At 30.2% G+C, this 12,448-nt stretch overlaps 1 protein-coding gene and 1 pseudogene across 4 annotated transcripts; both read right to left on the reverse strand.

Moving 5' to 3' along the window:
* Window positions 1-4,101: 4,101 nt before the first annotated feature.
* On the reverse strand, window positions 4,102-8,723 carry LOC129875190 (thiosulfate sulfurtransferase 16, chloroplastic-like). Of its 4 annotated transcripts, none has more exons than XR_008763092.1 (5): window positions 8,480-8,723; window positions 7,912-7,985; window positions 6,480-6,550; window positions 6,301-6,354; window positions 4,102-4,512 (listed from the first exon to the last, which is right to left on the reverse strand). XR_008763092.1 is itself a non-coding variant. In XM_055950633.1 (5 exons), exons 1-5 carry the CDS (start codon window positions 8,315-8,317, stop codon window positions 4,498-4,500), a joined length of 258 nt encoding a protein of 85 aa, XP_055806608.1. In that variant the 5' UTR covers window positions 8,318-8,473; the 3' UTR covers window positions 4,102-4,497. The 4 variants fall into 4 exon arrangements, 2 of the variants coding, with proteins under 2 accessions (XP_055806608.1, XP_055806607.1); XM_055950633.1 differs by lacking the exon at window positions 8,480-8,723 and adding an exon at window positions 8,274-8,473; XR_008763091.1 differs by lacking the exons at window positions 7,912-7,985; window positions 8,480-8,723 and adding an exon at window positions 6,850-7,203.
* On the reverse strand, window positions 6,873-7,100 carry LOC129875345 (U2 spliceosomal RNA; annotated as a pseudogene).
* Window positions 8,724-12,448: the final 3,725 nt, after the last annotated feature.

Raw genomic sequence — 12,448 nt, forward strand, 5'->3', positions numbered from 1 at the left:
CCACACCAATAAGTTGTTAATTATAAAATTTTAATCTGTTTCCCAATCGTTTATTCAATAACTCAATAACAATTAGCCATAAACCAATTTTGCGGTTGGCTTGTCAATTACACTTCGATTTTGAGCATCCCTAATAAATAAGTTGATAACTTTGTCTAGTTCCATAATTTTCCATTTATAATCTTCACAAATACTTTATAAGGGTATTATTTAAATTAGGGAAAACTGTACATATTAGACCCGTTATGCAAAGTATTTATCCAAATTGAATCCAATCCAAATTATTTATCCGAGTTGTATTTACGATCAAAATTATTTACCCATTTACCTCTTTGTTCATAGTGGCATAGTACATAGTGGCATTACTCCCCCTTATCCGTAGGCGTATTAATGCGCTATGATTTCTTGTACTCTGATTTATGTTATTTATGTTATGTATGTTATGTTATCTTATGTTATTTATGGCATTTATGGTATTTATGTTATTATCTAACAATACCTACTGTTTTTTTGGTGTTTTGATTATATTATTGTTTGGACCGCTTTCGTTATCTACTTACCTACTTTTAATATTTTTAATATTGTTGTCTGACTTTTTTTCTATGTTCCTTTTGAGCCGAGGGTCTTTCGGAAATATGTCGTCCTACATTGGTAGGAGTCAGGTCTGCGTACACTTTACCCTCCCCAGACTCCACGATGTGGGATTTCACTGAGTTGTTGTTGTTACCTCTTTGTTCAATTCATTGAACCATTACTTCTTCATCTTTGATTCCTTGATCTCAGTGTGTATATATATATATATATATATATATACACACTCTAATGGTATCAAAGAGTAACTAAGTAATGTTCTCTACTTCTTTTTGATACCATCAGCGTATATATATTCTGATGGTACCAAGCAATAAACGCGAATTAGCAATTAAAAATAGAAGATATGAAAATAAGAAAATAGCCTACTATTAAGATGTTAAATATTAACAATAAATATTCAATATCGCCCATGTTGCATAGAGAATGATGTTGCATAATTTTCCTTTTTAGAGTACAAGTATTCTTTTCCCTTTGAATTATGTCACCGATTTGCTAAGCAAGCTAAATTTGTTCACTGAAAAACAAAATATTCATTCAACTATTTTTAAAGGTAAACTTTTGCCCACCAACTTTTACAATATACTTTTAAAAATGGTCATACAAAGGGCCATTCTGTGCAAATTCATATAGTCCAACAAAATTGACACTTATTTTTCTTTGCTTTTTTTGGAGCAAAAACATATTTCCCTTCCCTTTGTAAAACTCATAGATTACTTTATCATTCTTTTTTTTTTTAAGAAAAAGGTTACTTTATCTCGTTGGAAAAAAACAATATTTCTTTATCTACTTCAGATATTTCTAATAACCCCTATCAATATCGTGTCAATATCTTGTCTTGTTAGTATTTCTATTCACTTACATACAGGGAGTAAGAATTTCTTAAAAATAAATAAAATATTAAGGGTATGTAAAAAGAAAGAAAAGAGAAATTACAGCACAAGAAACTCTCACCAATAAAATGAAAGTTAACATAATCAAATAGTTAAGTTACTAAAATTTTTCTAGTAAAATTTTATTATCTCTCTTTATTTATTTATTTATAAACACAACCCGTAGCTTTCTTTCATTTTTGCGGGTCTATTTATCATTTTCTATAGCGGCGGAAAGAAAAAAAGAAAGGGATAGGATTAGTACGTTATTCTTAATTTGTTTTTTTCTGTTTAGTGTTATTGGTGGGAGGGTTAGACTTTGATGACGACAAATCACTAAAGTGTCGCGACTGACTTTGTCAAGAGTAAATCGTGTAGAGATTATGGATTTGCCCAATTCCCCCCCACATTTTTTTTTTTGCTCTATATTGCTAGAGTCAATTAAATTAAATTATAATAAATTAATAATTTAAATATTTAAATCTAACAAACAAGTGTTCTCGGCTTCAATTACGGACATCATTTTCCTTATTTTTACGTACATGTTTTTCTAAATAAAATACTTTTTTCGTTCATTTTTACTTGTCATATTTGAACTTAATATATTCATTAAGAAAATAATGATTGATATGACTATTTTACCATATTACCCTTAGCAATTGATGTTTCGCATGAAAAATGATTTGAGGAATAAACAATTATTAATGATAAGGGTAAAATATGGAAAAAAACAACCATTATTTCTTGATATGTTAAAAATGACAAGTAAAAATGAAAGTTTACTTTTTGAATAGTAAATAAATAAAAGTAAATAGAGGAAATACTTTTTAAAAAAAATTAAGCAACCAAATATAACAAAGTAGAAAAATATTTTCCTATATATCCCACCCTCAAAAGAAAAATTACTACAACAAAACTAACTTTTTTGTGTTACATACTCCGTGCGTTCATATTTACTTATCCACTATATTAAAAATAAATGTCCAACAATATTTATCCAATTTATGAAATCAAGAAATAATTTTAACTTAGTTTCTAATTTACCCTTATTATTAATTAGTAGTCATTTCTTTATTACATTTTTCAAGATATCATATTTATTATATTCAAAGAGTGATATGATAAAATTACGTATCCTTCTATTTATAGTTTCTTAAAAATCATACAAAGTCAATAATGAACAAGTATTATTGGACGGCGGGAGTAAAATAAAACCATAATAACTCATTGACAATTTTGTTGACTAGGCTCTCCTTCACCTTCCCACGCGTCTACTAAAGTAACTATTTTTCTTTAGTCCAAAGAGTCACCACCAAGTATGTACCACTGAAGGATTAGCTTTATGCATTTATTATCAACTTGTCAATTTTAGATTAATTAGGAGAACACTACAAATGCATGGTAAGAGTCAATACACGTGAACGTTAATTGCCTCTTTATAATCAGCCCACCCTCACTTACCCAAAACCTAAAAACAAAACTCTGCTAATTTGCCTAATAATTTCACTTTCATTTTTCATAATCTACAAAAACTAAACCCCCGACAATTAGAGAATTTGCTTTTTAGCTTGATTATAATAACATCATACTCGTTCAGAATTAACTAAAGGTAAATCTTGGATTATATTGCCAGCATCATCGATAAATTATGCACTACTTCCATTCATTAGTGAGGGTAATAATCAAAACTAACTTATCTGCCTATTATAGGGTTTTGTAGGTTAATCCGGTATTAATTGGATCTAGTCCCGGTTGTTCGCACTTAATTCTGATGTAACTTGTGTACTTCCTCCGTTCCTTTTTCATTGTCATAGTTTTTATTTAGAGTCAAACGATTTTGACTAATATTTAAGATGTACTTTTTATTATACTAGTTTAGTGTACGTGATTTGCTCGTGTGTCTTGTGTTAAATCATACTCCCTCCATTCCTATTTATATGTCGTCCGTACAAAAAATAGATGGTTCTTAATATTTGTCATTTCACAAAATTAATGCATAAATGACACTATTTCTTCCTATTTTACCCTTGTGAATTATTATTCTTGAAAATATACATTTGACAGTAAACTCACTTAGTTTCTTAATGCACATCAAATATAAAATAGTGACATATAAATAAGAATAGAGGGAGTAATATATATATATATATAAATAAATTGTATAGTGATAATTTTGTTCAAAGAACGTGATACATTGTATTAACATCATTTATATGCAATGATCAGAATAATACCCGAATGATTGAAATATATTTGACCTTTTTCAAGCATCAAATTATCTAATGGCTTCCCATTTGTAGTTTATATTTATATTCTGTAGCTTCTTTAATATTTTTAGATTGCTTATAAAATTACTAATATAAAAAAAGTATACTAGCCAACTCCTATCTTCTATCACTTTAACACAAATTTACTTGAGATATTCTAAAAAAATTATTATTGTCAAAAAAAATAAAAAAAAAATGCATGAATAAGAAAAAATTAGGTGAATTATGTATAAGCAAATCTAAAATAAATAATGAATAACATGATGTTAATACTGTTAGAAAAAAGCATCGACTAATTCCCATTCCTTCCGGACCGCCTTCAAGTAAAAAATAATAACAAAGAAATTAAAGAGAATAAAAACAACACAAGATTTAACGTGAAAACCCAATGTGGAAAAAACCACGGATCACCCAGAAAAATATTCACTATATGAAAAATTATGACAATCATATAATACACAATATTTCTCTCACACACCCAATGCCTAAAATACTATACCCAAGAGACCTCCAAGAGATACCATCCCTAAATCCCTCGATGGTAAAAAATATTATACCATATATTTTATACATTTTGATATTTGGTTTATTTTGATGTAGATAAAAACAATGGAGCTAAATTTCTTAAATAGCTAACAAAAGCTAGATAGCCAATATTTTTGACCTTTTTTTTTCTTTACAAAACACATATCAACAAATACTTGAAGCCAAACTCAATTTCACACAAGTTGCAAAGAAGGTAAGAAGCTTGAACACCATAAGTGACATCACATAGTTGTTGCCTGCATAGCAAAAAGAAGTTAATAATAAGTGATATATCATTCGACATTGATATGAATATACGTATGTACAGTTCATATAATTAATTACATGGAGAGAGCAAATTTCATCAAATCGAATATTAAACATTTCTTTTCTTCTTCTTTTCTGAAAAAAAAATGTCTTGCCATCTACGTTTTTGGATTAAGATTCTTGAAATATGCCTTCAATATTGGATGTAATACACATTAAAGTATTTCTCAATTTTATCACAACAGATAATAAACCTTTGAAAATAGTTTGTGAAAACTATTAAGACAATAACACATTATTTAACTTAATCATCTTTAATTTGACCAAGATTATGGTAAAGAAAAAAAATACTATTTTGTAGTATCAAGTCTAAGATTCCTTCATAATATACTTACTTAGACATAGAAGAATCATATAAATATCATGGCAATGACTTCTAAGATCTTTCGTGTCCCTATCCAAAAATCTTGGATACCGAAAAAAAATATTAAATTCCTTAAGCTTGTTACTCCTCCTATATTAAGGTTAGCAAATCAGAAACAATAAAGATGAAAATAAAAATAGTATCCGACTCCACAGAATTTACCGTGTGTCCTTAAGGAATTTAATCCCCTCACTATACCCGAGTTTATGGATTATTTTCTCCCAAGATAAAACGGATAAACTATTAAAGAAGTAGCGGTACCTCAAACTTCAATAATTTCAACGAACTCAAAATCCAGCAACAAATTCACACAAAGACTCAACTTTGTTTGTAAGAAAATATGTATGCATAAGAGAGAAAAATTTGATGTTTAAAAATGAGAGAAAAATCTTTTATTTATAGACAACAAAGAGTAGTGTGAACAGGTACTTATTGTGGCTTATCGGAAAAGTCACAACACTTCACAAAAGTCACAACCTTTCAGAAAAATCGCAACTCTTTAAAAAAGTCACAACTTTTGTTGAAAAAGTTACAACCCTTCACAAAAGTCAAAACCTTTCAGAAAAATCGCAACTCTTTAAAAAAGTCACAATTTTTGTTGAAAAAGTCGCAACCTTTTGAAACGATCACAACATTTTGAAAAAGACACAACCTTTCATTTCTTATTCACACCTTTAAAATCCAACAGAAATTAGATGGTTAATTCCATTTTGCTGACATAAGTAGAGTCTTACAACTTCTAGAAGGTATAGATTGTTAACTGAGATTTTTGGTAGAGGATGGAAAAACTTGACAGGTTTATGGGATTCAACATGAGGTGTGATCATTTATGCGATAGGAGTTTGAGATACCTTGCTCCTCCTTTTTACTATACAGGAAAATCAGTTTTTATGTTTTGACACTATATTTCAGTGACTGATTTTCAAATATTTGTCCCTTTCGACTACTAATTGGGTGAAAGTGGATAAAAATGGAGGTTGAACAGTTTGATTGTCCCAATAAATCAGGTTTTTTGGAGTTTTTTGCTGCTAATTAATTCAATTTATTTATTTGTTCACTTTGCCATTTGATTTTCAGGTACTCATTTGAAGAGCTTTCACTTTAGTTACATCATAAGTAACAATATCGATAAAGATAACTTGTTTGTTCCATTATAATTGTAGTAATGAATTGAACGAATTTTTAGAAGGTAAAAACAAATAAGTTAAAGATGAGTACAATATTTAAAAAGCAAACAGATATTAGAGAATGTTATATGTACTCTTGATGAGGTTGTTCACCACCGTGAAGCTTATTTATATATTTCAGTTTCAAGAATTTTCTATACTAAAGCTGTAGTATGTAAGGGACTTACAGCAGCAACAAGATCAGTTGCAGCCATAAATGATCTCTTACCCAACTGGCACCCCTGTATAATGCAAGTCAACAAAAGATATTAATAAACAACAAGAGGAAATTGACAATTCCTTGACTCGTGAAATTGAAGCTTTATCATTAAAATAAAATCATATACTAGTAGCTTAGTGGACTTACAACTATAATTTCATCATCCTTCCCAAAATGTTCTAACACATCCTCCAAGAAATTTGGGTTCTTTATCATCCCTGCACCAAAATATGCAGAGCTAAAGAATAATACAAGCAGAGAGCTAAAAACCAATACTGTTGAGTCACGTGATGTAAAAACCACCCGCTGAAAACTTAACCTCCAATCATTGTTAACAGAAAAATAGTTTGGTAACTTCACTTTTAAAATTGTTGGTATATGTATCAAAGCTTGAATACTACATTGAAATAACTATCAACAAAGACATTTATTTCTTGATTTAAAATAAAATACTGCCAAGAGATGAGAACAATTTAAAAATTACATATCTGGTATTGGAAGTAAAGATAGAACAAACCCAACAGATTTGAACTAGAATTGGTGGGGTGCGCCAGGCCGTGCAGTAGTTCATCAACGCATGGGCGACGCACAAGAGCCCAGGTAGCAAGCTACCTTAATGGAATCTTCCCCTCAAAAGATTGAGTTACTGGAATCTTACTCTCAAAAGATTGAGTTAATATCGTGTGGACCGATAGCCAATATATCAAATATTAAACTGATAAGAACAGGTACTACACTTGATCTTAGCCAAAAGGCCGAGAAAGGTATGCTTTGTCTAGCACTAGTGACTGGGTTTTATGACAAAACACTTGCGTTCAAGTCTTGCTTTGGCTTTCGATGTGGGAAACTAAGATACGGACATTCAACTTGGACAAAAAAAAAAGTATGAGATGCACTTACAAGAAAATATTGACGTGAAAAATAAAGGAAACTTCAGAGAGTGCTCTTTGTTAATATTTGCTCGCATATCATGCAAATTCTGGTCTAGCTCTTCCTTTTCTTAACTGAATTTTTAACAAGTTTTTTCTGGTTTTTAGTCCTTAAAAAGACTTATAGGCACTTGGACATGAATTGAGTGATATCCCCCCCAAAAAATACTTATTTAAATTTCAAGTTAAAAAAGCATCACTCTATGTACAACTAAACAATACAATGTTCTTTAAGTTGGTTTTAAGCTTTAGGCGTTTTAGTTGTGTATGAGTTATGTTTTCTAAGTCGCCAAGATATGTTCAAAGAAATAAAAATGGAACAGGAGAATTGTAACAGAGTTTTGTGTATATACTACTTAAATAACCCTCCGTCTATGAGCAAGTAAGAAAATAGAAACAGAAGTAAGATGAACAAAATACATTTTACATGTAAACTTGAAGACACTCGGCAAGGAGAAACCAGGCGTACTAATAATTGCCACCATTTCAAATTTTGAGAACTCAATTACAATTGTAAAATATCTATGATGCATGGTTGCCACTTAGAAATAAAGAGGACACTTGTAAAAAAAATTGAAATACTTTAAGATTGTTAACATCGGGTACTCAGACGAAAAAGGGAGTACTTTTGAATTACTAAACAATCGAACCTGAGCCAATTCTAAGCATGTAAGGAATATTTATGGCCCCAACTGCATGCCCATCACTGAACTTTTCAGCAGTTCTGCATAAAATAATGTTAAAATGATTGGATCTTCCATACCAATACTAATGATTGCTTTATGTGACATAAGTTCGGATTTCGTATTTCGGAATATTTATGGCCCCAACAGCATGCCCATCACTTGAATCACTCTTCCAGGATCACAGGCACCAAAATATGTTGGAGCCAAGGGCATCTTAAAGACCAACAGAATATGAGCAATCAGATAAGATAGATTTAAAGGAAAAAGGATAGCCAAGAAGTGCATCCATGGACTCAAATGACGGCAAGGAATTCAATCAGCTCCACCTAGCATATCGCGATATAGGCTTTAAAGGGGGCTTGGCTTTCATGAAGGATAGTGGGACAACCTTCTCTCGGATCACTTACTAATTGTGTAACAATTTTACTTTCCACCTTACATACTCAAATTCGATTAGGATGCATGTGTAAGTGTGATCAATTTAATTATTTTATCACTATGAAAACACTAGTAATTGCAGTTTCCTACATACCCAGCAAAGAGAAGGAATGATGATGCAATGGAAATTGCTGCAATTGACAGTGCCACTCAATTTACAGGTCAATAGTGGGACATCAAATTTACGGCAAGGTGCAAAAGTGATAAACCTTTGATCATTTTTTGGCAACTTCATTCGGCGACAACATGCCTCGTTCAATTTTTTTATCAAAAATTTTCAACCTAAAGAAAAACACGAAAAATTATCAAAAAGGAAGAATTCATTATCAATTGTTGATCCATTATAATTCATATATAATCTCTAAAGTTATTAACTAAAAAAAATAAAGAATGACAGAAATAAAAATGATAATGAAAGCGAGAAAACACTCGAATCAAAATCATTAAAATAAGAACAAAAAGTAAAATAGTAGAAGGTATCATTCTTATTAATTTTGATCCAAAATATTACTTAAATAGAATTAATAATATAGTGATTCTAAAGTAGATAGACAATTGCTTATTGAGATTAATTAGGTAGGATGGTCAATTTAAGTAATATTTTGGATGAATGGATTCTGTTGATCGAAACAATGCGAGGAATAAGAGAAAAACTCGGAAATCCTTTAGAATCACTATATTTAAAGAGAAAAAGTGGTAGACGAAGAGGCGGTTGAATTTCAACCAAATTACACTTCCAAGAGTCCAGATTTCACTTGGAAAGTAATCTATTTAAAAATTAATAAAACAAACATTTTGATTAAGAAAACATTTTAAAAAAATATATATATAGGTTGTGGATTATTTTTTGGGAATATTTTTTCCTCAAAAAATTAGAATGCGTGACTTTTTTTTTTTGGATAACTTTAGGCAATCGATTTTTAAAAAAAGAAAAAGAAATTAGTGTTCACTTTCGTAATGAAATGGAGAATAAGATTGGCTAATTTGAGGTTGTAGATATATGTTTAACGGTTCAAATATTCGACCAAAATACAAAAAAAAAAAAAAAGAGGAGAATATAATGACATAATACATAAATATGTTCTTTAATTTGGTATCATTTGGAATTTACTCCCTTCAATCTTGAGTGTTCACAAGCAGATACTTAAACTTGTATAAAGCTAAACAAGTAGACATATGCGTCCTACGTAACATAATATATGTAGAACGTCATGTAGAATGCCGCGTAGGACGTGAATTGACATGTAGGACTTCAAATAGGACATGTGTGTATTCTTGTTCAACTCTAGATCAAGTTTAAGTATCTATTTGCACTTTCAAAATTTAAACAAGTCACTTTCTTTTATTCATTTAATTTCGTAAATAATGAAAAGATCTTACTTGTTTATAAACAACTAGGTAATTCATTCAATGAATGTCTATCCACTTGCCTGAGATGTCACTATCTATTTATAGGACTACTGTGCGGACATAAATGTAATTAAATGAGGGGTATCTCATAAAAATAATAATAAAGGTGCTGCAGCAGGTTGAAATATCCAATGGGTATGCAACTTGCGTGTTGAGTTGTTATAAACGTTTCTTAATTAGTCATAATTAAGAGGATCTATTATAAAATCAGAAATACATTTTACAAAACGAGAATACTTGATGTTTAACAAATCATAGCAACTTCGAGCACGGTGCTAGCCACAAACGAAAAATAATTTTAACCTATTCATCTGTTATCGCAGAAATTAACAAAAAATACATTGTCGTCTTTTAATAATTTTCTTTTATGTTTATGTCAACATGCAGTTATTAGCATAACAAAAAAGAATAATAGTTCTGAAAAACAGAACCTTCTAAAACAAATATCAACATTAGACGGTGACATATGAGAAATGTCACAAATTAACGTCAATGCCTGCGTCTAATTCAGAGTTCTAAAACACAAATGAAGCAGTCAGTGGATGTGGGCTGTAAATGGGCTTCAGGACCATAATTTTACCAGGCCTGGAAGGAAAATTATAGCCCAATATCATCATTTTTTGTGCATCTAGTTTACAAAATATGACACTTTATACGAATTACGCGAATTGACAAATATTATAAGTTTATTATTTAATATATCTATAGTTTTACATAATTATGAATCGCGGCTACAATTTAATGAAATTTATTATTATACAAGTCTGGGGGGGCTCATATACAAATTTGTAAGCAAATTTAGGGGCTCATATACAGATCTCTAAAGAAAATTTGTATTTTCTTTTGCATTTATATATTTCGGGCTTATATACAAATATCTAAAGGTTTCTATTTGTATACAAATTGAATTTAGAAGTTCATATACAAATCACTAGAGCAAATTTATAATTTGTATATACAATCTCTTTGAAGCCAATTTTGTATAATGCTGCGAGATATACAAATGAAAATTGATATAGCAACTGAAACTATAGCTATGAAACGTAATTAGGCAAATTGTAGTTAAGGAGCCTAATTATGTTTCAAGTCTTTGCTATTTTTGAAAGTTCCTACTAGTTCGCCAGAGGTTACATTTACTTAAATCTCCCCAAGTTTATTATGATTTTGACGCCTTTTTCGATCTCCTATTTAGCGCTTTGAATTCTTCTGTTGTTCCTGCCTAGCGGGTTCACAATTGAAATATAATGAAAAGAGAGTTACTGATTTATTTATTTTTAAAAAAATTGGTGTAGAAAATTATAAGACAGGGTATTTAACTGAGCTGCTAAGATTCCTCCAAAAATGAAAGTTATTGATACTTTCTAAGGCAGACATCATTAGTCCACTATAACAATCAGATAGATAAATTTCCATGATCATGATTCAAGATAAATGTAGAGGATTTTTGACTATGTTGAACAAGATTCAGAGCAAAATTCGAGGATAGCTTCAAAGAGGATTCCTGTCACACTTACTTTTTCCAATTGGGTTGGAGGTCCTGGATTCTAAACAAAGAACAACTTTTTTCAACAAATCATATGCACAAAACAAAAGAAACAGCTCCCTCCTCCCCACACTTACAGCCGTTTGGATTGACTTATAAATTACTTATAAGTTGTTTTCAGCTTTTTTGAATGTGCGACTGACTAACTTAAAGTTATTTTTTGCTTAAAATAAGCCAAATAAATAATTGAGTTTGTTTGAATGAACTTATTTTAAGCAACTTATAAGTTGAAAACGACTTATATGTCAAAAAAAATAAGTTGGACTGCATCTACTTACTTTTTTTTAACTTATAAGCAATTTTTAACTTATAAGTTACTTGAAATAAGTACGTCTAAACAGGCTCTTACTCCCAAATTTTCCTTCTCTTTACTATACTTTTTTCTTTTGTGTCTTTTTTCATTTTTTTTAATGAATGGGTGAGAAAAGTTATTTTGTGCGTCATAAAATTGGCAAGTTGTGAGTGCAAGACTTCTTTTTATTTCTCAGATTAGTGAATCCAGATCTTATATTTATGGGCACAAAAGAGCCTTTAACACAATTTTATCAGTTATATGAGGCACAAAGTAAATTAAATTTTTTGAAATTGAATAAGGTACATGGAGTATAATTTTTTCCACTTGCATCTTTTTGTTGGGTGGGTATCAGATAGTTTGATGGGAGATATTTATTCGCACTCGATATTATTTCATCAAACATGTATATTTATCACAACGACCAGGTAGTAATAAATAAAAGTGACACTGTACATAAATCAACCATGTGTATTGGTTTGATGTGCACCAAGTATTCCATAGTTGGACAGTGAGAATTAATGTTACATATTGGGTGAAAATAACAGCAATTACGTAGTCCAGTAATTTAGCAAATTAATTGAAGCATTTCTCCTGCGATCAGTTCCGATTAGCAAAGCCTCAATTAATTAATGAGCTTAATTATACAACTAATGAGAATTAGGTAGGAGTATATATCCAAATTTAATTTAGGAATAATGTTTGATGGCCATCGAAACCACATTCCAGCTTTCTCCAGAGAATTGTTTTAACGTACTGGACTCATATAAATCATGTAAGGTGACCAATCACATTGCACTACTTAGCTTCCTTTATTT

Source organism: Solanum dulcamara, chromosome 11 (genome assembly GCF_947179165.1).
Source record: "Solanum dulcamara chromosome 11, daSolDulc1.2, whole genome shotgun sequence".
NCBI classification, from domain to species: Eukaryota; Viridiplantae; Streptophyta; class Magnoliopsida; order Solanales; family Solanaceae; genus Solanum; species Solanum dulcamara.